Source organism: Macaca thibetana, chromosome 6 (assembly GCF_024542745.1).
Source record: "Macaca thibetana thibetana isolate TM-01 chromosome 6, ASM2454274v1, whole genome shotgun sequence".
Classification (NCBI taxonomy): domain Eukaryota; kingdom Metazoa; phylum Chordata; class Mammalia; order Primates; family Cercopithecidae; genus Macaca; species Macaca thibetana.
The window spans coordinates 35,829,438-35,856,888 of NC_065583.1; the positions used below are offsets into that span (position 1 = coordinate 35,829,438).

At 38.9% G+C, this 27,451-nt stretch overlaps 1 protein-coding gene across 1 annotated transcript in view; it reads left to right on the forward strand.

The window, feature by feature from the left end:
• The window catches only part of PRELID2 (PRELI domain containing 2), a 1,077,378-nt gene that overhangs the window by 1,011,575 nt on the left and 38,352 nt on the right, over window positions 1-27,451 (forward strand). The window contains exons 4-7 of the mRNA XM_050794040.1: window positions 2,875-2,948; window positions 3,477-3,509; window positions 4,828-4,988; window positions 26,737-26,842. Of these exons, the coding sequence (XP_050649997.1) occupies window positions 2,875-2,948; window positions 3,477-3,509; window positions 4,828-4,988; window positions 26,737-26,842 (374 nt within the window). The remainder of the gene's footprint in view (window positions 1-2,874; window positions 2,949-3,476; window positions 3,510-4,827; window positions 4,989-26,736; window positions 26,843-27,451) is intronic.

Below are 27,451 nucleotides of genomic sequence, written 5' to 3' on the forward strand. Positions count from 1 at the left end.
TGAGCCCTTAATATGTGCCAGGTACTCTTACTTTTATTAATTCATTTAATCTTCAGAACAATGTGTGGGATAGGTATTAGACTGCTCATTTAATGCACGGAGAAACTGAGATACAGAGAAGTTAAGTGACTTGCTCAAGGTCACATGGCTGTAGCCTATTATATCATTTTGTAGATAGCAAAATGCATATGATTAAATATGAGATGTGACCATAAAGTGATTGCTTATGGAATCCCAACTACTTGGCAATGTGGTTTAGCATTGACTAAATCAGGAGTTGACAAGCTATGGCTCGCGCTGTCTGTTTTAGTAAATAAAGTTTGATTGGAACATATTCACATTTGTTTACATGTCATCTATGGCTGCTTCCTCACTATAATAGCAGAGTTGAGCAGTTGCCACAGAGACTTTATTGCCCACAAAACTTAAATTATTTAACATCTGATTCTTCACAGAAAATGTTTACTGATTCCTGGTCTAGAGCATAGGAAGCTCTTCTCTTCTGTGTTATCCCTGTCTCCACAAAAACCATTATCAGTGTCAGTGTTTAAACCTGAGAACTGGGCAAAGCAGGAAGCTGTGACGATGCACATAGTCAATGTACAAAGCTTTGGAGACACTGGGGCCTAGGTCCAGCATGCCCTTTAGCCTTCTTAGGAATCATGAGATGCTACTGTTTGTTGTGTGACTCTGGAGCCCTCTCTGTGCTTGGCAAACATAACTGCCTTTTGCTTGTATATGCATTTTCTGTACTTCTATAACCATATAGATGTATTAAAAATATTTTCTCATGTACCTGCAGTGTGGGAAAAACTTGTTATTTGTCATCAGACAAACTGGATTTCAAATCTTGGTTTCATTACTACCTTGGTGACCTAACTTTTTGGAGCCTCAGTTTCTTCATCTGTCAAATGGGAAAATAATCTTGTTTTTAGGTTGTTACGAAGATCAAATGAGAGAACACTGTGCATATTCTAAATTGAAATGTTAATTATAATTTCTATCATTGTCAGGGGCATCTTTGCCGTTGGGAGTGGCTAATCCATTTCGAGTATTTGTGAAGCAAGCACTAGATGAGATGGCCAAAGGGAGGGCCAGTGGGCAGAGGGGTTGGCACCCTATCAACAGCTTCTGGGCAGTCAGGGTTTTTGCATGAAGGGTTGGGACTACTATAGCCAGAGCTTTGAGAAAACCTGTAACAGAGTGGCTAAGTCACAGTGATTCACAAAGCAGAAGACTGCACTTCAGAGTTTATTCTTTTCTCTGCCTCTGCCTTTCTTTTTCTTAACATTGTTTTTTACATCCCTGGTTTAATTCTGGAAACTTCATCGCAGACCAAAATGGTTGCAGTCCTAGTGTTACAGTAGGTAGCTAGTCAAGTATGAGCAGGATAGAAGAGGGCTTACACACACACACACACAGAGAAGAGGGCTTACACACACATACACAAGAGAGCTTACACACACATAGAAGAGGACTTACACATACACACACAGAAGAGAGCTTACACACACACACAGAAGAGAGTTTACACACACATACACATAGAAGAGAGCTTACACACACACACATAGAAGAGAGTTTACACACATATACACACAGAAGAGAGCTTACACACACACAGAAGAGGGCTTACACATTTATACACACACACAGAAGAGGACTTACACACACATACACACACACGTAAGAGAGCTTACACACACACACACACACACACACACGCACCCACCCAGGAGTGTTGGGTGACCATCAGGTGATGGTCAGGCGGTTGTTAACTGTCTCACTAAAGTAATAATTGGTCACAGTTGGCATCAGGCAAAGGCACGCTCCTAATAGATAGAAAACACCTGAAACTGATGATCAGCAGCTTCCTGATAAGATCTCAGGATTTGGGAGAAGTGATGTAAGACCCCGGACGTATGCCAACGCGTAAAACCCCAAGTCAAAAGGTCAGACCACACACTTGCCTTTCAGGTTGCCCGCTTGGCTGTCTTCCAAGACTTGGCTGTCTTCCAAGTGTCCTTTCCTTCCTTTCATTCCCATTCTAAAGGAACCAGAATAGCTTTTTCCTGTTTAGGAAGGTTTATAAAAAGAATAGGAATAGCCATTTCCTATTCTTTTTAATAAACGTTCACTCCTGCTCTAAAACTTGTCTTGGTCCCTCCTTCTGCCTGATGCCCCTCAGTCGAATTCTTTCTTCTGAGGAGGCCAGAATTGAGGTTGCTGCAGACACGTACAAATTTGCTGCCGGTAACAACAGGAAGTCTACTCCCTTATGAGAGATAAATGTGGCTGGTAAAATGAGTTATAGGTTTAAATTTTGTAGCCAGATATCTGTGCTTGAAAGTTAGGTTCAGAAAGTAGCAGCATCAGGTTCTCCCCCTTTTTGTTGAAACATTCTCTTTGGAGTTGAGCAGGAGTCCCACTGGTCATCGTCATTGGGGCACTGACACGGATAGTCCAGAGCAGTGAATGGTTGTGATTATTTCATCCTTGACACTGGAATGTGCGTTCTGAGTTACTGTTGTACCCTTATTCCTTCATCACAGATAAGGAATATCTGATTTGGCCCAGGAAAGTGTCAGGGAAACTGAATTTTGAATTAAACATTTTCTGTAGGAATTCTGCAAATAGAAAATTGAGATTGACTTTAAAAGATTTATTGCGGGAGGCTGAGGCAGGAGAATCGCTTGAACCCTGGAGGTGGAAGTTGCAGTGAGCCGAGACCATGCCATTGCACTCCAGCCTGGGTGTCTCAAAAAAGAAAAAACCAAAAAACAAAAAACAACAAAAAACCCCCCAAGATTTATTGACACTAAGAAAAGAACACATTTCCTTAATTTTTTGTGTATAAAAATTTTTCTTTTTTAGATGAATCAACAGGGGTCATCTACAGAAAGAGGATTGCAATCTGTCAGAATGTGGTTCCAGAAATTTTAAGGAAGGTAAGTTCATTTTAAAGTTTAATCACAGTTGTTGTAACATTGAGTTTTTTTAATAGTCATGAAAAGGAACAGCATTTTCTGATGTAAAGGAGCATTAGAAACTTCCTCCTCCTTTTACTTCACAGCCTTCTGAGGAAGAAAGCTCTTTCTTATCCAACCTCAGTTTTAGCAGATGCCACTGGAGATACTTTGTCTCTCTGTCTTGTGAAGGACTCTTAATGGACATAGAGATGTTGTGCAATTACTTTAAAGATGCTTTTGGCATTTTGCATGAAGTGACTAGTCTTTTCATGATTAGAAATGACTCTTAGGTGAGAATGATCAGAAATGGGAAGATTGTAAATATTTAGTCTCGTCTTTAATAAGAAAGAGAAAAACTTCAGTTTCTAATTCGCTATCAGAGATAACAGCTATTTACCAGAGAATAATGTTCTCCACGCCCTCTGTTAAGTCTTTATGTGTATTTCTCTAAAGTAATATCATTGATGATGAAATCTTCATGATAGCAAATGTTTTCTCTCTTTGAAGAAGAGCACTCTGGTGATTCTTTGTTGGAAAAAGGTGAGTGGAAATTTTTAATCACATTGCTTGAACTATAGAGGGATTTTCAGTGGGAGTCCTTTTAGAGCTATGAGGAGGTCAGAGGAAAGCATCTGGATATGCCCTTTCAAACAGGTCTCAGAGGGTAGTTTCAACCTGAGAGAGATTCTGTGTGTGATGTTGTGTTAGTCCATTCTCAGGCTGCTAATAAAGACATACCTGAGACTGGGTAATTTAATAAAAGAGTTTTAATGGATTCACAGTTCCACATGGCTGGGGAGGCCTCACAATCATGGTGGAAGGTGAAGGAGGAGCCAAGGCACATCTTACGTGGCAGCAGGCAAGAGAGTGTGTGCAGGGGAACTGCCCTTTATAAAACCATCAGATCTCGTGAGACTTACTCACTGTCATGAGAACAGCACGGGAAAACCCGCCCCCATGATTCAGTTACCTCCCACTGAGTCTCTCCCATGACATGTGGGGATTATGGGAGCTACAATTCAAGATGAGATTTGGGAGGGGACACAGCCAAACCATATCAAATGTGGAACCCAGCTTGGATCCTGCCGACTAGCTTGCAAATTAAATTGCTGTGTTGTAGGTGGAACAAATGGCAGCTTCCATCACTTCCTTATCATGAATTAAAAGACTGTCACATTCTTCAGTGTAATAAAGCTGATATGACAATGAAAATTAACTTTCTTTTTTCCAGATGGTAAAACTTGTTGCACTGTAGCAGCAAATTATTACTGGCTTTTTCCAGAGTGTGTACCCTGCCTTTGCCCTGTATACTCACTCTGAATCTATTATTTAAAAAGGCATTCAACTTTGTCTTGTATCTCAATTCTTAAATAATTTAAGGACACCTCTGACTTGTACAATTCTGCCTTTGTAGTTTTCCATGTCTTCACCTAGGAAACCATACATTTCTACGTATTGGACAGAGTTTAAAATGAAGAAAATATTTTACCTGATATTGTTCTGCATGTAAGCCTGTAAGTGGGCTCGATTAGAATCCATCAATTTAAGAAGGCCATAACCAGCCTTAGAGGAGATGCGAAGGAGGCTGATAATTTGCTTAGTGTTTAGCAGTTAGGGAAATTAGGCCAGGGACTGTATAGCCTACATAAATCCTGGGTCATTTGCATGTCCTCACCAGCACTTAGTAAGGTCATAGTATGTTTGATTATCAAAAACGTACAGCCACTGGTGAGCCATCATCCATATATCAGGATTACTTGTCCTCTTGGTTATCCAAGACTGAGAGTAACTCTGGATGTGGTCATTATGTAGCCTGCTCTTCCTAAATTGAGAAAGCCATTCTCTTTCTGTTGGGCAGGTGAGCATTTTGAAAGTACCTAATATCCAATTAGAAGAGGAGTCATGGCTCAATCCTCGGGAAAGAAACATGGCTATACGGAGTCACTGCCTTACGTGGACACAATACGCATCCATGAAGGAAGAGTCTGTCTTCCGGGAAAGTATGGAAAACCCAAATTGGTAAGACTCGTGTGTGTGTGTGTGTGTGTGTGTGTGTGTGTGTGTGTGTGTTTTGGATGCAGGGATGGACACATGAGTACATACATTCAAAATCTATGGTTCTATACTTATGACCTTTGTTTATAACTCATATGAATTCCACATTATTAATTTTTTAATCACAGTAATTAATGAATTTTTTGGAGGGGGATCAGGAAATGATAGAGTTCAACTCCCATCTGACCATCCCTCCCAATCCTGGTGTCTTTTTCACCCTCTCGAGAAGTAGTGTGTGTTATCAGTTTGCTGAATATTCTTCCGGACCTTAAAGAGATACCTTTAGATACTTACATATATACTCATAGAGTCTGTATAGTGTGATTTTGTATACATTTTTAAACACATATTATAAATTATTTTGTAAATTGTGAGTTTGTAAATTGTGTACTTTTTTTTTACTTAATGGAATGTTTCTGAGCTTAAACCATGTGATATATAAATATATATATAAACAAATATATATAAATATATACATAAATATATAAATATATATATAGCTTATTCCTTTATTGCATATAATTCAATCCTGTGACTGTATGACATTTTATATAGCTACTACTTTTTTGATAGACAGATGGTATCTAAGTTCTTTTTTTTACAAACAATACTATAATATTTGTGAAGCGTATGTTCCTTGTATGTGATCCTTTATGTTATGTATGAGTTGTTTATCTAAAGTAGATTTTTTTTTTTTAAATGCAGTCACGCTCTGTCACCTAGGCGGGAGTGCAGTGGCATGATCATGGCTCATTGCAACCTCAACCTCCTGGGCTCAAGTGATCCTCCCACCTCAGTCTCCTGAGAAGCAGGGACTACAGGCATGTGTCACCATGCCTAGTTAATTAAACAAATTTGTTTTGTAGACATGGGGTCTCACTCTGTTGCCCAGGCTGGTCTCAAACTCCTGGGCTCAAGTGATTCTCCTACATCAGCTTCCTAAAGTGCTAGGATTCCAGGCGTGATCCACTGTGCCTGGCCTAAAGTAGAATTTTTAAATATCAGGTTTATTGAGATATTATATGCATACAATAAAACTTACTTTTCTTAGTGTATAGTTCTTTAAGTTTTGACAACATATAGTTGTGCCACCACTGCCACAATTAAACTATAGAACATTTTAGATAGGTTTAAAACCGTTAATATTATAAGACCAATCAATGGGGAAAGAATATTTCTTTCAACAAATGGTGCTGGGATAACTGGATATCCACATATGAAAGAATGAAGTTAGATTCCCTACCTCGTGTAGAATACAAAACTAATGCAAAATAGATCAAATACCTAAATGAAAGAGTTAAAACTATAAGACACTTAGAAGAAAACATAGGTATAAATCTTTGTGATCTTGGGTTAGGTAATAATTTATTAGATATGATAGCAAAAATTTAAGCAGCAAGATTAAAAATAGATAAAATTGACTTCATCAATTAGAAACTTTTGTGTTTCAAGGGACACTGTCAAGAAGGTGAAAAACAGGCTTGGCGCGGTGGCTCATGCCTGTAATCTTAGCGCTTTGGGAGGCCAAGGCAGCTCGATCACTTGAGGCCAGGAGTTCGAGACCAGCCTAGTCACATGACAAAATCCCATCTCTACTAAAAATACAATTAGCTGAGTGTGGTGGCGCACGCCTATGATCTCAGCTACATGGGTGGCTGAGGCACAAGAATAACTTGAACCCAGGAGACGAAGGTTTCAGTGAGCCAGGATCACACCACTGCACTCTAACCTGGGCAACAGAGTGAGACTCTGTCTTGAAAAAAAAAAAAAAAAAAAAAAAAAAAGACACACAATAACAAGTGTTGGTTGTGGATATGTGGAGAAATTAGAACTCTTACATGTTTCTTATGGGAATATAAAATGGTGCAGCTGCTTTGGAGAACAGTTTTTCAGATCTTCAAAAAGTTAAACATAGAATTACCATTTGACCCAGCAATTTCACGCCTAGGTACTTCAAGAGAAATGAGAAAATATATGTCCACACAGAATCTTGTACAAAACTTTCATAGCAGTATTATAATAGCCAGAATGTAGAAACAAGCCAATGTCCATCAACTGATAAATATATAGCCCAATGTAATATATTCACAAAATGGAATATTATTTAGCCATAAAAAGGAATGGAGTGCTGATTCATGGTTAAACATGGACAAATTTTGAAAATACGCAAAATGAAAGAAGGCAGTTACAAAAGGCCACATATTGTATGGGTCCATTTATTTGAAAAGTCCAGAATGTGTAAATCCATAATGACAGAATGTAGATTATTGGTTGCCATGGGTTAGGGAGAAAGGAGAGTGATGAGTGACTGCCAGTGGGTATGGAGTTTCTGTTTTGGGGTGATGAAAATGTCCTGGAATTAGTGTTGATGATTGCAGAACTCTACGAATATACTAAACCTCACTGAATTGTGTACCTTAAAAGGATGAATTTTATGGTAAGTGAATTATATCTCAATACAGAAAACTATATAGCTGATTCTCAGAACATGCATACTTTTATTAGTTTATGTAGTGTTTTAGTTTGGGCTGCTATAACAAGAATACCATGAACTGGGTGGCTTACACAGTAAACGTTAATTTCTCACAGGCCTGGAGGCTGGTAAATCCACCGTCTAAGCACTGGCCTTTCCAGTGTCTGGTGAAGGCCATATTTTTGGTTTGCAGATGCTGCCTCCTCATCATTGCCTCACATGGTGGATAAAGTGAGTTCTAGTCTTGGTTTCTTTTTATAAGGACATCAGTCCCATCATGCAGTCTCTAACTCATGACCTCATGAAAACCTAACTACCTCCCAAAGACTCAGTCTCCTAGTACCATCCCATTGTAGGTTAAAGTTTCAACACATGAATTGGGGGTGGCGGGGGAGGGTACCGACATGCAGTCATAACATACAGATTCTGCCACATTGCCTTCCAATGTGTTAATATGCACATTTTACACTGATCAACAACACATGAGAGGGCTCATTCCCTTACAACATTGTCAGCACTTATTCACATGCTTTTTAACTTTTGCCAGTATAATGGGTGAAAGATGATTAATTTTTTTGAGACATGTTTAAAAATAAGCAAAATATAAGCACTAAATGTTAACAGTGATTTTTGCCGTGAACGGTTGTTGCTGTGAACTGGATAATTATCTGTGTTTTTTGTTATTGTTCTGTGTGGTTTGAATTTTTTATTATATACTTATCATTTTATGGAAACAGTAAAGCCCTCAAGCCCAAACAACTATAAACCAAAAATCTAAAATCCATTCTTAAGCCCAAACACTTGTCCAAATCATTACTGCTCTCCATAACTTTGGTCCTGTAGTGATAATTCTAGGATGCTGCAGCAGCCCGCTGAGTGGGTGTGAAAGCCATGTCTTATTAGCATCAGAGGTGGGCTTGCTCTGAACCACCCACTATTTTTTCTGTCTTAGTCTCTCTCATGACAAGAGTTTCACATAGGGCATAGATGTTTGGGATTAAGTGTGAAGGCTGTGGCCAGAAAATAGAGCTTCTTTCTTTGTATGAAGAAATAGCAAAAGGATGGAATTGGCTGATTTTGTGCAAAAAAATCATTTCATCTACTTTGTTTTAGCCTTAATTTTTGTGCATATTTGAGCTATTAGCTAGTCTTAAAAGGTGAACTAAACCTTCATCTGTGATATGTAAAATGACAATTAACTCTGAGAGGGAGGATATCCTTTAAGAACAATTTTTCTTTGTGTGTTTTTCAAAAAGTATTTTAAAATAGTCACTCTGATTCTAGAAACAATAATGCATGTGTCTTGTAAAAATATTAACGAATTCTGAGAAAAAAAGGAAATATTATCATACCTGGAGATACTGTCTGTTTACATGATTTTCTTGGTCCATTCCTAATTGATACTTAGATTGGTTTTGCTTTTACAAACAGTGTTGTGATGAAAATCTCTATGATTACATATTTTCCCACTTATTCAATTACCATTTAAGGTAGATTGAGCAAAGTGAGATTTCTTGGTCAAAGGTTATATGCATTTTATATTTTGGAACATATGACCAGACTCCTGTATAAGAAGGTTTGACCAGTTATATGTTTTTTTTTTTTTTAAATTTCTTTGGTTTGTTATGTTCCAGTCCTCTCCAAAACACTACCTTTTCTATCATTGACACAGAGGGCTAACACTTATTGATGCCTACTATGTCAAAGTCAAAGCTATATCCTTCATGTGCATTCTTTTGAGGCTTAGGTTAAATAACTTTCCCAAGGTGATAGAGTCAGTAGATTGCTAAACCAAGATACAAATGCAGGTATCGTAGACTCCACCTTGAGCACGGTGGTGAGGCAGGAATACGAACATTTGCAAAGGATGGGTTTATCTTGTTCTGTAGAGTGCTTTGGATCCCAGGTATGAAGGATGGGTTTTGTCCCTTCAGCAACAAGCAGTCACACAAAGGTTTCTGAGTAGGGGCTGATATGCTGAAAACTGGGATCCACATTCTAGAGAACTTATGTTTCCTTAGCTCTTGATATGCATTTAGAAAGGCATTTAGGCAGACATTCTAAATAAATAGGTAATGGCATGGGATGGGGGCATCCAAGAAAGATTCATTATTACTTTAATTTCTTCCCTTTGCTAAGGAAATATGAGAGTAATGGCTAGCTACTGCACCCAGAATAGGGACAATTGTTTTTTAAAGGGAATAAAAAAGCTGTCAGGGCTACTAAGTGTAAAATTAGACTTTCAAGCTGTGTGTTGGTTAGCAGGTGTGGGTGTGTGACTAGAAACCAGATGTCACTCTGTCCCTGTGCATGGCCTGTTGGCTCAATTCAGAGATGGGCTCAAAACAAGTTGCCTTTAGAAACTAAGCCTTGCTCTATGTCCTCTTTACATAGTTCTGATTTTGGCTTCCCACTGACATCTCTACAGTTGTGGCACCTTCTTGGGTGAGAGAACTACATTGGACTTTCCCCCATCTGTACTGTCACACAACAGGATAGCTCTAATATGCTTTCTTCCTTCACTAATTATATATGACATTGTCTTCCTGTAGTTTTTATGGAATGGAATTTCTATTCTCTCCATAATAGGTATGGGAAGATAGGGTGATGTCCTGTTTCTCACTCATCTGACTCTCCCAGAACCCAGGTTGGCACTCCATGCCTCAGAGAAGCCCTCCTGTACTTACTTTATCCCTCCTCCTGTATCAGTTAGGCTGCCTTGTGCTGCAAATAGCAGAAACCCTGACTCAGACAATACCAGCCATCCCTTACATGTGTTTACTATGTGCAGGCTCTGCTTTAAGTACTCAGTGTACATATGTATATGTGTGTGTGTATATGTGTGTCTATATTTAATCCTCATAATAACCATGTGAGGTTGGAACTATTATCTTTGTTTTACAAACTGAGGCTAGAGATGTCAAGTAACTTGTTCGAGGTAAGATGACCAGTAAGTGGCAGCACCAGATTCAAACATGGGCTGTTTGGCTTTCGAATCTAAGCGGTTGGCAGTGACACTGCCCTTCCTCTCACTAAGGAACTGCATTATCTCATAGCCAAGTGGGCAGTATTTCCATAGCTCTTATTCTTTTGGCTCTACCTTTGTATGTCAACTTTTTTTTTTTTTTCAAGTTTGGATTCCTCATGACTATCAACAGCATCTAGAATCAGCACACTAATTTGTCCACATTTAGTGAGAGAAAGAGCTATGTCGAGGAGGGAACCTGTCTCCTAGCCGTGAGGAAAAAAGCCCTTCCCCTGATGCTGATTGAGTCAACTTAGGACACCTGCTCCCCCAGATCAATCAGCGTGTTCAGAGGAATGATATGGTTGTATTGGCAGATCCAGTCAAGATCTGCTCTTGGAGCAGGGGGTGAGGTCGTCTCCCTCTGAAGCACATGGGCTGCATGGGGGTGAGTAGGCAACTGAACAGAAATAACTGGGGCATAGTAGAAGGGGACTCTGCACACATTTTTTCCTCTTCATGTTTTCTTGGCATCACGTTGCCCGTTGTCTTTATTTTGCTTTGGAGGTAATGGAGACTCACTACTGCAGATTATTACAGGGATATTTCTGTACCAGTGATCAGGCCTCCTGAGGGATAGGAACCAGGAATTGGAAAGCCAGCAAGACCTAAGGCAGCCTCATAGTCTCTTATTTTTCTATGTCTGACTACTTTGTCTAGTAATTTACTTATCTGCTTTATTTACACGGCCAACCTGACTCCCTCCAGGCCTGCACAGGGTCTCTCCTGTCATGTCCTATGCCACAGTAACTGAGTAGGCTTCTGTGTTCAGAATCCTACCACTGGGCCAGGCGTGGCTCCATACCTATGATCCCCGAACTATGGGAGGCCAAAGTGGAAGGATCTTGTGGCCAGGAGTTGGAGACCAGCCTGGCGACATACCAAGACCTTGTCTCTACAAATAATAAAGTAATTAGCCGAGTGTGGTGCCAGATGCCCGTGGTCCTAGCTACTCAGGAGGCTGAGGTGGGAGGATCGCTTGAGCCTGGGTGGTCAAGGCTATAGTAAGTTGTGATCCTGCCATTTAATTCCAACCTGGGCAACAGAGCAAGACCCCTGATATAGTTTCGCTGTGTCCCCACCCAAATCTCATCTTGAGTTGTAGCTCACACAATTCCCATATGTCGTGGGAAGGACCCAGTGGGAAGTAATTAAATCATGGGGGCAGGTCTTTCCCGTGCTGTTCTTGTGATAGTGAATAAGTCTCACGAGATCAGATGGTTTTATAAAGGGGAGTTCCCCTGCACAAGTGGTGTTTTTTTTTGTTTGTTTGTTTTTTGCCTGCTGCCATGTAAGACATGCCTTTTGCTTTCCCCCATGATTGTGAGGCCTCCTCAGCCTTGTGGAAGTGTGAGTCCATTAAACCTCTTTCCTTTATAAATTACCCAGTCTCAGGTATGTCTCTATTAGCAGCGTGAAAATGGACTAATACAACCTCCGTCTCAAACAAAAAAAGAGGAAAAAGAAGAATTCTGCCCGTGAAACTGTAACTATGTGCCCTTGTACAATTTGTGTCACTTCTCTACTCCTCAGTTTCTTCATCTATATGATGGGGATGATAACCCTTTCCCAGAGGGTGGTTGTATGAATTAAATGAAGTCGTACCTAGAGAAAGCTTAAAATAGTGCCAGCCCGTAGTGGTCAGCAGATATTAGTGTTTTGTATTATTACTTTTACAATTGTTATTTTCATAATCCTAAAAATTCTGATAACTTTTGATTCTAATTCTCAGTGTGTATTTAGTATAGAAACAGTGTTTGTAATGATTTACTGTTACACTGCAGAAATATGTTCATGTTGGGCTTTGCATTCCCTCAGTACTCATCTTTGGGGCTACAAGTGCCTCAATTTGAGAGGCATGGGACTGGGAACCTTGTATTTTAGTTCCAGAGTGAAATTTAAGCTCTGGAGAGAATAGTATTCAGGCTCAATGCAAGCAATTGGCATGGACTGAATCTGCTCACATTTCTGGTTTTCTTCTAGGTTCATGCAATGATCTTGGCAGTTGTAGATTCAGGGGCATCACATAGGGTCCTCTGATGCACTGCTTGAATGTGTAGAATGAGAGATGCCATGCTCGTGCTCTGTTTTGCCTTAAGACACTTGGGCCAAATCAGAAAAAAGATAAGTGAATCTTAATCTGAAAAGAGGAAAAAATTAAAGTCAGCTTTTGTGGGAATATGCTTTATTATGTAGAGCAGGACGCAGGCATTTACTTTGAAAATGGAGAATGAAGTGTATTATTTTAGACTTTTCAGAAGGAAGAAAAAGTCATGGTTTTTACCCTCCAAAGCCTTATGTTCTGAGATAGGTTTGTTAATTTCTTATCATTTTGTGTTTGTGTCTGTTCTTTAAAATATATTTATTTGTTAGTTTCTGGTTCTTATTTATTACCCTTTTCCTTTTAATAGGTGTTTGTTATACCATGTGGGAATATAATTGACATGCATTTGATTTGGTTTTAGTAATTGACATTTGCTTTATCCAAGTACTACAATGTAATTCTGAAAGATAATCACCTTGTAAAAGTATTTTCTTTGGCTTTACTCTTTCAGCATATGTGTTTTTATGCTAAGTAAAAACTTTCTGGTATCTTCAAGTTACTACTATCAGTGGGAACCTATTCTATTCATGATGTTGTGGAACTGGGTTTTTCCTCAAATGTAACAAGATTATTATTCTACATTCAACACAGCATCTCAATGGCCATGTCTGTAGCTTTCCACGTCTAAAAGCTTCTGCTAATCCTCTGATGCTTATTTTTGACAATAAAAATGCCCAGCCAGGCCAGGCACGGAGACTCACGCCTGTAATCCCAGCACGCTGGGAGGCCGGGAAAGGTGGAAAAGCAAAAGCTCTCCCAGGGCCCTGCATAGGCCCATGGACAGGTTGGAGGCTGGCTCTTTGTCTCCAGGTACTTATAGCGTCATTGCATGAAAACCATTTTAGGACCCCGTTTGGCCCACCCTCTCCTGGGCACAGTGGTTGGGCATAGCTGGGCCATGGCAGTGTGTCAAGGCTTGATGAAGGGGCAGGGCACAGCTGGCTCATGCCTGTAATCCCAGCACTTTGGGAGGCTGAGGCAGGCGGATTGCTTGAGCCCAGGAGTTCCAGACCAGCCTGGGCAACATGGAGAAACCCTGTCTGTACTAAAAATACAAAAATTAACTGGGCGTGGTGGTGTATGCCTGTGGTCCTAACAACTTGGAGGGGCTGACTGAGGTGGGAGAATTACTTAAGCCTGGGAGACGGAGATTGCAGTGAATCAAGATTGCGCCACTGCGTACTCCAGCCTAGGTGACAGAGTAAGACCATGTCTCAAAAAAAAAAAAAAAAAAAAGGTCAGCTTAGCAAAATGTGTGCTAATCATTTGAATATATCCCTCATGGAATATAGTAAAAAACAAGTCAAAATCAAACTTAAACACAGCATTACATTAATGAGATGAGAAACTGTTCTTTTTTTTTCTTTTTTTTTTTAGACAGGGTCTCCTTCTGTTGCCCAGGCTGGAGTGCAGTAATACAATCACAGCTCACTGCAGCCTTAAACTTCGGGGCTCAAGCAATTGTCCCACCTCAGCCTCTGAGTAGCTGAGATATAGGTGTGTGCTATAATGCCTGGCTAATTTTTTTTTTTCTTTTTTGTAGAGACAGGGTGTCACTGTGTTGTCCAGCTGGTCTTGAACTCCTGGCCTCAAGTGACCCTCTTGCCTTGACCTCCCAAAGTGCTGGGATTACAGGCGTGAGTCCCTGCGCCTGACTGCAGCTCTTGTTAGGTCAATACATTTTCATTACTACTGAAATTACTCATGAATCTTCTTCACTGTGTAATAGATATGTATATAACTTTTTGAATGTTTTATTTTTGAATTTCTGGATTAAAACGTCCTAAGTCTCAAGTGTTCATCTGAAAAATCACAAATAATATAATTTGCATGTGCTGAGAGGTAATTGGACATATTTTTTGGTGTCCATTGTTTCACCCTGCTCTGGAGTCTTTTTAGTTTTTTTCCATGAGTGAATTCGGTAGTCTGGTGACTTCTGTGTGTTTTTAAGATTAGTAGTGGCATTTTTGATTGACCTCCAGACCTGCTTTTACTGAAGTATTAAAATACTCTGGCTCTGCTGACTTAGGAATTATTTCTAAGCCCAGTCCTGGAGCTAAAGGGCTTGAGGGTGTAGTTAACTAATAGCCTGAATAAATACTACTGTATTCGTCCCAAAACATGACTCCCTCTGCTCATATTGACCTTGATTTCCAGTGTACCAGCGGATAATCAAACAATTAGCAGAAAGCACCACCAATTGTGAAAAGCCAAGCAGTAAAGGCTTTTCTATACAAATATAATCATCTGGGCTGGAGCTTTATTTTTGGCTTAATAAGACTGCCCTCCAAAAGATACTCATTTGCCATTTGATGTTTGTGTTCATATAATCAGAGTCTCCTCTGTTTTTTTTATCCTGTACTAATTGTTTTGTGGTGGCTGTGCACTGAGGTCACAGTTTACCACTGTATCCCACGTATTTAGCACAGTGCTTGGCTCACAGAAGATGCTTCATCACCATTTGTCTAATGAATGATGAATGAAAGTCTGCTAAAGGGGATGCAGATAGTACTTGTGGGCTGAAATGAGAATGGCAGGGGGGGTTGTGGGTGGGAAAGGGAAAGAGAAGGAATTTGCTGCAGGGCAAGTTCAAACTGGGGAAGCCCAGTAGGATTTGGTAGGAAATGACACGTAGAGAGAATCTGTGCATTGAGCCAGTAATCTGGGAGCTTCTCTTCTTGTTTCTGCTTGGTCATTTTATGTGCTCTTTGACTCTGGGAAAAGGGATAAAGCTAGCCTGAGCTCCCTCACAGAGTGAAGTGAAGACTTAATAAGATAAAAAGTAGACATGCTATGCACATTTATAAAGCACTGAATAAATATAAGTTGTTGGAACTAATGGGATTAAATGTTGTTTTCAAAGTGTGGTGACTGTTTAAAGTTACTAATTTTGAAAATTAAAGTAAGCTGTTTTATTGAAAAGGGAAGTGATAATTGAGCTAGAAACAATGATGTTTAGCCAAGAGAGCATTCAATGACAAAAGTAGGAGCTTTTGAGATACAGTCCAACACTGCCTACAACATTTCAGTCTATGGCAGACTGCATATATTAAGGTGGTACCGTAAGATTATATTGGAGCTGAAAAAGTCCTAGTAGTAGTAACATCACAGTCATCTTAATATCATAGCATGATGCATTACTCATGTGTTTGTTGTGATGGCAGTATAAACAAACCTACTGTGCTGCCAGTTGTATAAAAGTGTAGTATATACAATACATAATACTTGATAATGGTGTATTAGTACATAATACTTGACAGTGGTATATTAGTCCTTTTTTATACTTCTATAAAGAAATAACTGAGACGGGGTAGTTTATAAAGGAAAGAGGTTTAGTTGACTCACAGTTCTACATGGCTAGGGAGGCCTCAGGAGACTTACAATTATGGCAGAAGGTGAAGAAGAAGCAAGCACCTTCTTCACAAGGTGGCAGGAGAGAGAGAGAGTGCAGGGGAAACTGCCATCAGATCTCATGAGAACTCTTTCACTGTCAGGAGAACAGCATGGGGGAAACTACCCCCATGATCCAATCACCTCCCATCAGGTCCCTCCCTTGACATGTGGGAATTACAATTTGAGATGAGATTTGGTGGGGACACAGAGCCAAACCATATAAATGGTAATAAATGACTGTGTTACTGGTTTATGTAATTACAATATCATTTATTGTTGTTTTAAAGTGTACTCCTTATAAAATATTTTAAAAAGGTAACTGTAAAACAGTCTTAGGCAAGTACTTCAAGTGGTATTCTAGAAAGCATTGTTATCACAGGAGATGACAGCTTCACGTGTGTTATTGCCCCTGAAGACTTTCCAGTGGGACAACATGTGGAGGTTGAAGACAGTGATATTGATGATCATGACCTTGTGTAGTCCTAGGCTAATGTGTGTGTTTTTGTGTTAGTTTTTAACCAAAGTAAAAAAAAAAAAGAAAAAAGTTAATAGAATAAGAATATAAAAGAAAATATTTTTGTACAGCTATGCAATATGTTTATGTTTTAAGCTAAGTGTGCTTGCAAGAGTGAAAAAGTTAAAAATGAAAAAGTTTATAAGGTAAAATAATTACAGTAAGCTAAGGTTATTATTGAAAAAAGAAATTTTAGAAATAAATTTAACGTAGCCTAGGTGTACAGTATTTATAAAGTCTACAGCAGTGTACGGTAATATCCTAGACCTTTGCATTTACTCACTACTCACTCACTGACTTATGCAGAGTGACCTCAGTACTACAGGCTCCATCATTCATGGTAAGTGTGTATCATTTTTTAATAAATGGTATATATGTGGTATGTATCTTTTATACTGTACTCTCACTGTGCCTTTTCTATGTCTAGATATGTTTAGATACACAAACATGACTGTGTTGCAGTTGCATACAGTATGCCGTATAGTAAGATGCTGTGCAGGTTTGAAGCCTAGGAGCAATAGACTCTACCATTTAGCCTACGTGTGTAGTAAGCTACACCATGTAGGTTTACGCAAGTATACTCTATGATGTTTGCACAACGATGAAGCTGCCTAATAATGCATTTCTCAGAACATATCTTCATTGTTAGGTGATACATAATTGTATCTTAGTGGACGCCTGTTGACATTTTTTCTTTCATCCTCCTTTTCCTTTTGAGTTGTTTTGAGTTGTATGTTGGCCCAAGATTCAGTGGGGGAGTTAAAAATGTAGATTCACCTTGGTAATTCTAGTTTTGTATTCCCGGACTGACTCCTGAAAATCGACATTTTTAAAGTTCTTCTGATGAATCTGTTGAGTAGCTAGATTTGGAATCCCTGATATCTAGTAAGTATCCCATGGTCCCAGTGGTAAGCAAACATACAGCTGGCAGCCTTTTTGGAACTTCATTTTTTGTAAAATTCTTGTTAATCTTATAAAGCATGATCAGTTAATATTCTGGCTATCTAGCAAACACTAAACACTCTTCAGTGGAAACACCTGCTGAAAAGTCAAAATTCAGATGAGGGCTCTACTGAATTTATGCAAGAATGATCAATGGAAATAAGGGATGAGGAGGGGAGACTTTAGTGAGTATGATTAGTGTCAAAATTATGTTGCATTTTCTGCTCTTAGGAAACACAGATACCAGTTAAATTTTTTTCTTTTGTTTGGTTAGCTTTTGTAGCTATAGGAAATAAAAAATTTTGGTATTAAAAATTACGATACTTTATTAACCAGGCACTGAGATAATGCAGGATAACCTAAAGATCTCGAGACAATAGAGAGGAACCTGGTGACAATCTAGTCTTAGGGTCTACCTCCTCCACTGGGCAGACAATCAGCACCAGCTGTGAGTGGGATGCATGCACTGTTGGGCCTGATATCCCAAGACAAGCCTCCACCTAAGCTAGTTTACAAACCATTGTGTAGTTTGAAGCTTCGCCATCAACTCGGGATGCCCGTAAACTTTCACTAAATAGACACTTTTCTAGGTAGTAGGGTTGTGGGAAGGGACATGGGATCTGAAGTTAACTGTGTTAATAGTGGCCCTGTCACTTATTTTTGTGTGACCCTAAGTCAGTTTGCCTCTTTGAACCTCAGTTTTTTTAATCTGTAAACTCAGGTTAATATTATATACCTTCTAAGACTGTTGTGAGAATTAACTGAAAGGCATGCATATAAAAAACTTAATACAATGCTTTACCACAATAGGCTCTGAAAATATGTTAACTGTTTTTATTAATAATCACCTCTTTTTTTTTTTTTTTTTGAGACAGAGTCTTGCTATGCTGCCCAGAGTGGAGTACAGTGGTATGATCTCAGCTCACTGCAACCTCCGCCTCCCGGGTTCAAGCAATTTTCCTGCCTCAGCCTCCCGAGTAGCTGGGTTTACAGACATGTGCCACCACACCCAGCTAATGTTTTATATTTTTGGTAGAGACGGGGTTTCATCATGTTGGCCAGGCTGGTCTCGAACTCCTGACCTCATGATCTGCATGCCTCAGCCTCCCAAAGTGCCGGGATTACAGGCGTGAGGCATATTAATAATCAATTCTTAAATACCATGTTTTAAGAGACAGAGCCAGACTGTCCTGAAATATGTACCTGTACTAACCTGCTGGGCCTCTGAGATTCTACCATTTAATTTATTTCTTAGTGTTATGGCATACCCTGTTGATACTCATTGTTAATAATTTAGGTAACAAGCTGTTGGTTTCTGGCATGGGTTAGAAGAACAGCTCAGAGGGAAAGCACTGAGGAGAGGAGGTCAGAGAAGGATGGTAGAGTGTTTGGTTTCACAGTGCAGAGTGTAGGGTAGCAGGGTGAGACAGGAGGCTGGGAAGTTGGGAGGCTTCTGCTTCAACAGCTTTGAATGTCAGAACTGGGGTGGGGATGGGTTCATTCCCTTCATTGCCAAGGGGTTTATGGTGATTGAGTGCCACCTGGAAGTTAATGAATTGCAGAGTCTTGGAGTTGGCTGGGGCTGGATTTTCACAGTGGTTATTTGACTTCTCAGCCACTGTGCTTTTTTTTTTTTTTTTTTTTTTTTTTTTTTTTTTTTTTTTTTTTTTTTACTTTAAATGGGAATAATAGGGAATAATAATGGTGGTTGTAGTAGAACAGCATTATTGTTACTAGTGTTAGTACTGTTTACTCACATTTGTTGAATGCTTACACATAGTACCTTGAGTGCTGTCCACATGTTGCCCTATTCAACCTTGAGACAATTCATGAAATAGGTATTATTAACCCCATTTTACAGAGAAGAGCAAACTTCACAGAACTTCAGGAACTTACTACATGGGTGGGTAGGCAAGATAAAAGAAGACATGAATGTAAATGGTCTAATTCCAGGAGCCACACCTTTGTTCCCTGTCTTAAAGATATATATATATATATATACACGCACACACATACACACATATATATATATTTTTTGTGAGTGTGTGTGTGATTTTACACGTGTAAATATACACATTCATGTTAAGGCTGAAACTACATAGCATATATTGAGAGCTCTGCAAATTGCATTGGTTTTCTGTGGAGGCAGTTATGTAAATGGGTTCAGACAGACAGCATAGGAGTGACTACATAGTCTGGCATGGTGGAGCAGCAGTGAGTCAGGAAGTCTCTGCAGCAGCAGCAGAGCCAGGGAATTGGGCAGGAGTGAGTGGGCCATCTGACTTGAAGACCCTGTGTTTCCTTTGGGACCCCTATTTCTGTGTACTTACAGGAGAATGCTAAAAACATGATTAGAACTGAGATGTCATCACAACAAGAGTATCTGTGGAAACTTTTTTTCCTCCTCAAAGACACTTTAATTAGATTCGCATCATGAAAACAATTAGGCAAGATTTGCCATACCTAACCAGTCAATAATTCAAGGACAGGATCTCATTAAGAGCTTTTGCTTTCCTGGAAACTGCCGTTTTGAGGATTCAGCACTGGTGGCTGTGTGCTCTGGGGATTAATTCCTGATCCATATTTCCCCTGAACTTTTTTATTTTCTCAAATCCAGAAGAAAACAAATTTTTAAATGACTGTATAAGCTGCCCTTCATTTTCACAAAGGTGTTCTGGGATTTGAGTTGTGCTTTCTCTGTAACAGTTCCATTGGGTTCTGTTTTGAATTACACCCACTAAGTGGACAAAGCAAGAGATGGGACTCAGATACAGGTGCTGCTTGAGTGGGTCAGCCTCACTCTCAGATTTTGTAGGTGGCTTATCCCACAGCCAGGTGAAGGTTGTCTTCTGTTGACCTGAGCTGGTGGAACTCCTGAGACATCTGGTTCATTTTCCCTGACACAGGTATTGAGATGTACTATACATTTCTTCCCTTCTTTTGCTTCTTCACTTTCTCTTCCCTACAACTCTTTCCATCTCTTCATTCTTTCCTTTCTAAATGCATTATTGATTTCCTACCATGGGCTAGTCTTTGCAATTGGAATTGAGGATGCAATGAAGAAAAAATAGATACAACCATTTAGAAAAACATTTGGCCTGATCTATTAAAGTTGAAACTGTGCATGTGCTATGGCCCAGGTAATTGACTGCTGGATACTCCAGAGATACTTGTGCACATATATATCTGGATACATTATAAGTGTTTTCATAATAGCACTGTTGATAATAGCCATAAGCTGGGTCCATTCTAAATATCTTCTGTAGAGTGGATAAATAATTTGGAGTATTTTCAATCAGTAGAACACTATGTAGCAATGAAAATGAACAAACAACAACTACATGCAACATTGTGGATGAGTCTTATACACATAAAACTGAGCACATGGGCATTATTCACCCTGCCTTAATAGGCAGTGACATGATAGGTGTGTGCTTAGGAAGTTGGCTTTTGTCAATATGGAATATAGGGAATTCATGCTGGAGACAGGACGCCATTGGGAGGCACTTTGCAATGGTCCTGGAGAGAGATAATTCCATGCCAAGCCAAGGCAGTAGCAGTAGCAAGGAAGAGAGTAACATGGATTGTTGAGGGATGTTACAAGTGAAATAAGCACAATTGGGTGACTTATTGGATGTTTGGATTGATTATAGAGAGGGGACCATCTAACATGTTGCTAAGATTTCTAATCTCATGGACTAGAAAGACAGTTGTCATTCACTGAGAGCAGAGGAAGACTAGGATTTTGAGGTGATAGCTAATGAATCCTCATGACATTAAGCTATGTGACCTTGGGCAAGTTATTTAACATCTCTTTGTCATAGTTTCTTCATGCATAAAAGAGAGAAAATAATTTTCAAAGCATAGCAACCTCAGAAGATAATACAATGTCTGATATAGAATGGACACTGTTACAATACTGAGTTTTGAGGAGTAGGTATGACCCTGAATTTGTAATACCATAAATGTAATGGAGAGTCCTCCCTGTAGGCTTCTCAGAGATGAAAAACAGGTGAAGGAAACCTTGAATCATCCTTTTATGTCTTGCATATGATGAAACACTATGTATTTCAAGTACAGGGTGAGGAGAAAGTCTTAGGACACAGCTACAAAGAAATGAGATTACATAACGTGGGAAAAGGAAAGCCAAGAGGTGATTTAACAAGACTTTGAATGAAGAGGAAGCCAGAAGTTAGCAGGTACCATTGCTGAAAATGGTTTAAAAGGCACAGAGTCATTTATAAAATGCCTTATTTATTTATATAAAAGTGATACTCAGGGTCTTTTTCCTCAATAGACATTTTTTGGCAATTGCCAAAGGAATACGTATTTTTTTAAATAGAAAATTTATAAACCACTAAAAAGAAGAACAAAGCACGTAAATAGCATATAGTTCTAATGCCCTAATGTTGTTAGCATGTTAGCTCTGTTCAGTTACTCATCTGTCCGTCCGTCCGTCTGTCCATCCATCCATCCATCTTTTTTTAAAAATGAAGCTGAAATTAAACCATATGTTGTTGTGTAAACTGCTGTGTTTTGCACGGAACTTAAATGGAGATGAATTCTAGTGTGAGGGATTTAGGTTAGCTATTTGTAGTAAGAAGAGTGTCTGATGTGCTTTATCAATGAGTTACTGAGGGAAAGTGCAATATTTTCTTCTCTGGCAGTCTTAAAATATAATAGGATAAACTCTCATCTCATTGATGGCAAGGGCATGACCCTGTTTTACTGCCCTGTTATTCTCTGATATGTGGACAAAACTCGAGAGTGCTTTTCTGAGGACTTACTTCTCCCAAAAGTGGCAGAAAGCAATATTGGTTAGAATATGATATAAGAGACTTTTATTAATCTCTTACCTACATTTGCCTTCAGGACTGGGGACTGAAGAGTTCATCTCTCCCAAGAGTGTGAGACTGCTCAACTTTTCATTTCTTAATATTAAAATCACTGTAAAATTGTATTCTGACTAATCCAGAATAAAGACGGAAACGATTAGTGTCACCAGGATACAGTTTTACACGAGCAAATCATTTTAAATAGGCTTAAATCTAAGAGGTAAAAACTGCTTAGATGGAAGGTATTTATGTCAGATTGGATGGGATAACTCCTGTGTGTGTGTGTGTGTGTGTGTGTGTGTGTGTATGTGTGTAAGAGAAGGTGAGGAAAGGGAGAGGGGAGAGGGAGAGAGGAATTCTGAAGGCTTCCTTTTATTGTATGCATGATCTAAATGTAGAGGCTACTGCTATTAGCGAGGTCTAATTAAGAGGTTTTAGTAACCATTTGACCAAAATGACAGTTTGCCGGATCCAGCATTTTCTCAGATTTTTGTTTGTTTGTTTCAGTGCATGTGCTCACATATGCATGCATATAAACACATGCCAACTATACATACAGGAGACGTGGCTCTCATTTCCTTTCCACAGAGATATAAGGTTGGGAAGATGTATTATGTGTTGAATATTTTTGATTACAAAGAAATTGAATTAATTAATTTAACAAATGCTCATTGAACTCTTTCAGTGTAAGCACTGTGGTGAAAATGGGGGATAGGAAATTGTCTAAAAGCATCAAGGAATGGCAATGAGCGTTTTAGTCAGTGGTGCAGGTGTGACTATTAATCTATACCTGGTACTTAGTGTCCTCAGAAGAGACACCCCCTTTACCTTCAGGGTAAAGCCTAAACTTCTCAGCCTGAGGCCATTTGCAACCTTGTCTTCAATTATCCTTTCAGTCTCATATCCTAACATCTCCCACACCCACCTTATGCTCCAGTCATTCCTGTGGGAAGAATTTATCAAGCCCCATACCATGTACTGGGCAGTTTTAGATAACTTGTGGCTCCTCAGACATGTCTCTTCCTTCATGCCTCCTTACCTGGGTCCTTGTGGTTTTCCTCTGATGGAATGCTTCACCTCCAATTGCTGACACTCTCCCACTTGTCTATTTGTCTTTTCCACTAGCCAGTGAGATCCTGGAGGAGAGAGACCATCTCCTTCTCTGTGGGCCTCTAGCAGTCGGTATGGCACTTAGCATATAGTAGCCATGCAGTCAGTGTGTTGAACAAATGAATGAATGAGGCAAAGTTAAATGTAATCCAAATCTTTAGTGGTGATGAGCTCCCTTAGCTTTTGTTTATTTAGGAAAGTCTTAATTTCTCTTTCATTTTTGAAAGATAGTTTTGCTGGATATAGTATTTTTGTCTTGTAGGTTTTCTTTTTTTTTTTTTTTTAAATTTCAGTATTTTTAATATGGCATTCCATTCACTTCTGGCCTGCAAAGTTTCTGCCAAGGAATGTACTGAAAATCTTATAGGAGCTTAATGTGATGAGTTGTTTTTCTCTTACTGCTTTCAAGATTCTCCCTTTTTCTGTGACTTTTGACATTTGATTATAATGTGTCTTGGTGTGAGTCTTTATATATATATATATATATTTTTTTTTAAATTTAAGTTCTAGGGTACATGTGCACAGTGTGCAGGTTTGATACATAGGTATACATATGCCATGTTGGTTTGCTGCACCCATCAACTCATCATTTACATTAGGTATTTCTCCTAATGCTATCCCTCCCCCAGGCCCCCACCCCATGACAGGCCCTGGTGTGTGATGTTCCCCACCCTGTGTCCAAGTGATCTCATTGTTCAGTTCCCATCTATGAGTGAGAACATGCGGTGTTTGGTTTTCTGTCCTTGTGATGGTTTGTTGAGAATGATGGTTTCCAGATTCATCCATGTCCCTGCAAAGGACATGAATGCATCCTTTTTTTATGGCTGCATAGTATTCGATGGTGTATATGTGCCACATTTTCTTAATCCAGTCTATCATTGATGGACATTTGGGTTGGTTCCAAGTCTTTGCTTTTGTGAATAGTGCCGCAATAAACATACATGTGCATAGGTCTTTATAGTAGCATGATTTATAATTCTTTGGGTATATACCCAGTAAATGGGATTGCTAGGTCAAATGGTAATTCTAGTTCTAGATCCTTGAGGAATCGCCACACTGTCTGCCACAATGGTTGAACTAATTTGCACAGGTGTGAGTCTTCTTGAATTTATCCTAGTTGAAGTTCATTGAGCTTTTTCAATTTATTTACCAATTTCCTCCCTCAAATTTAGGGAATTTTCAGCCATGATTTCTTCAAATAGGCACTCTGTTTCTTTCTCACTCTCTTCTCATTCTGAGATTCCCATAATGTGGATAATGATCTGTTTGATGCTGTCTTGTAAGTCCCTTAGGCTCTCTTGACTTTTCTTTATTCTTTTTATTTATTTTTTGGTCCATGACTCAATAATTTCAAATAAAAACTTATCTTTAAGTTTGCTGATTCTTTCTTCTGCTTGATCATGTTTGCTATTGAATGAGCCCCTCTAGTGAATTGTTTTTTAGTTCCATTATTCTTCAACTCTGGAATTTCTCCTTGGTTCTCATTTTTCTCATAGTTTCTCTTTGTTGATAGTCTCATTTTGTTCTTGCATTTTATTTTTTCTTAATTCCTTTAGTTGTCTATTTTAGTTCATGGAGAATTTTAAGATGCTTATTTCAAGTTCTTTGTGAGGTAATTCATAGATCTCTGTTTCTTTAGGGTTGGTTTCTAGAGATTTGTTTTGTTTCGTTGATTGGGCCATGTTTACTTGTTTCTTTGCATGCATTGTGATCTTTTGTTGAGGTTCGGGTATATGAAAAAACAGCCACTTCTCCCAGTCTTATGGACTGGCTTCATATAGGAAAGACCTTCACTGATGAACCTAGCTTGAGATTCTGGGGGCCTCTCAGACCTTTTTGGGGGATGCAGCTTCTCTGGGCTTGTGGGTAATTTCCCAGTCAGAGAGGACTGCCCCTGTTCTCAAGAGCCAATGATCTTTTGTTACCCTTGGTGTCCGTCTGAGGTACTGCAGTCTCTCTAGTGTAACAAGCCACCATGCTTGCTTTTGAAAGTATATTGCCATTTCCTTTAGCACTCTGAGTCATGCCCCTCTTAAAGACAGAATGTTGCATGCACAGTTAGCACTTTTCTATCCCTTCTGAGGGAGAAGCCAGAAGCTGGGAATTTTTTCTTTTATTTATTTATTTATTTATTATTATTATACTTTAAGTTGTAGGGTACATGTGCATAACGTGCAGGTTTGTTACATATGTATACTTGTGCCTTGTTGGTGTGCTGCACCCATCAACTCGTCATTTACATCAGGTATAACTCCCAATGCAATCCCTCCCCCCTCCCCCCTCCCCCCTCCCCAATATAGGCCCCGGAGTGTGATGTTCCCCTTCCTGAGTCCAAGTGATCTCATTGTTCAGTTCCCACCTATGAGTGAGAACATGCGGTGTTTGGTTTTCTGTTCTTGTGATAGTTTGCTAAGAATGATGGTTTCCAGCTGCATCCATGTGAATTTTTTCTTGATTGCGTTACACTATGCTAGGTGGGAGGGAGCTATCATAGGTAAAAGTAACAAAGTGTCTTATCCGCTTGGATGTGGCTCTTCTTGGCTTTGCACTCACCTGGGGTGCTGCTAATTCTTGAGGGAGTTCTCATAAAGGCAATTTGGTTTGTAGATTGTTCTTAAGTCATTATCTCTGGGGGTAATGAGGTCTTGGGACTTCCTATTCAGCCATCTTACTTCTATCACTCAAGTGTAATCTAGATCCCTGTTTTATGACATGAAGATAATTTATATTGATATAATTTTGGTAATTAAAATTGGTAGAGATGGTGACATATCTCTTCTGTCTGACCCCCTTCTCCAATCGAGGATTGAAAAAGTCATTCCCGGTTTCTGGTTTTCTAATCTTGTCTCTATCTGACTCTATTTAGTAATAGTAGCTAACATTTAATAAATACTTATGTGTCAGGAACTCTTCATATTCCTGTGATGTGTGATAAGTCATTTACTTGCCACAGTAGTTGTAAAAGAAAGATATTATGGTCGTTCCCATTTTACATGTGAGGAAACCAAGTTATAGAGAGTCGAAATTATTTACCTAAGGTCATATCATTGATAATTACCTCAGACTCAATTTTAACAAGAGATTTTGCAGCATGAGATGAATATTCTTTAATTTGAATAAGACTGTTGTTAGTATTATATAAACTATAAATTACTTTAAACAAAATCTTCTTATAACAGGCAGTTGTTGAATTATTATGGATATTATTTTGTATTGATTATAAGTGGTAATTATGCAGCTAGAAATGTCTGTCGTTTACATATCCAAGCATAGAATGACATGGAAGATGTGTTTTTTGTTTTTTGTTTTTTTGCAGGACAGAGTTCATTCAAAGAGGCAGGATTTCAGTCACAGGAGCTGGATTTCTCAACTGCATTTTAGAAACTTTTGCCAGCACATTCTTAAGACAGGGAGCCCAGAAGGTAACTTTATTTCTGCTTTGAACCAACATTAATTTTAAAAAACAATAGGAGTTCCAATAGGGTTATTGAATAAGACTCATGAACAGACATAATGAGAAAAACATATAGTTAATAAACAAATATATGCAAAAATAATTACTCTCAAAATTATTACATAAATTCAAATCAAAGTAAAACTAAAGTGCCATTTATGGCTCATTAAATTAAAAATATGCCAATGAAGAGTATGTGAAAATTTGGAGCATACTTATAATCTAATTAAAAGAAATAATCAGAATGAATAATAATGTATAGTATGATGACAACTATTTAATAAAGATAATGATAGTTAATATTTATTGGGCACTTACTATATACTACTGACTGCTAAAAGCATTTGTATTTATTAACTCATTTAATCCTCACAAACCTTTGCAGAAGCTATTACTGTTGTCTTAATATTATGGTTGAGGAAAATACAGAGACCCCAATTGTCCATTCTTGTAGTTTTCAAACTCTATTCTCAAGGGAGCTTAAGCTTCCATGAAAGTGATTCAGAAGTCATGTTGGAGTTCTAAGGTCCTGTGTGCTCTATTTTAAGTAGAACTGTTCCATTTTAATCTGTCCTCT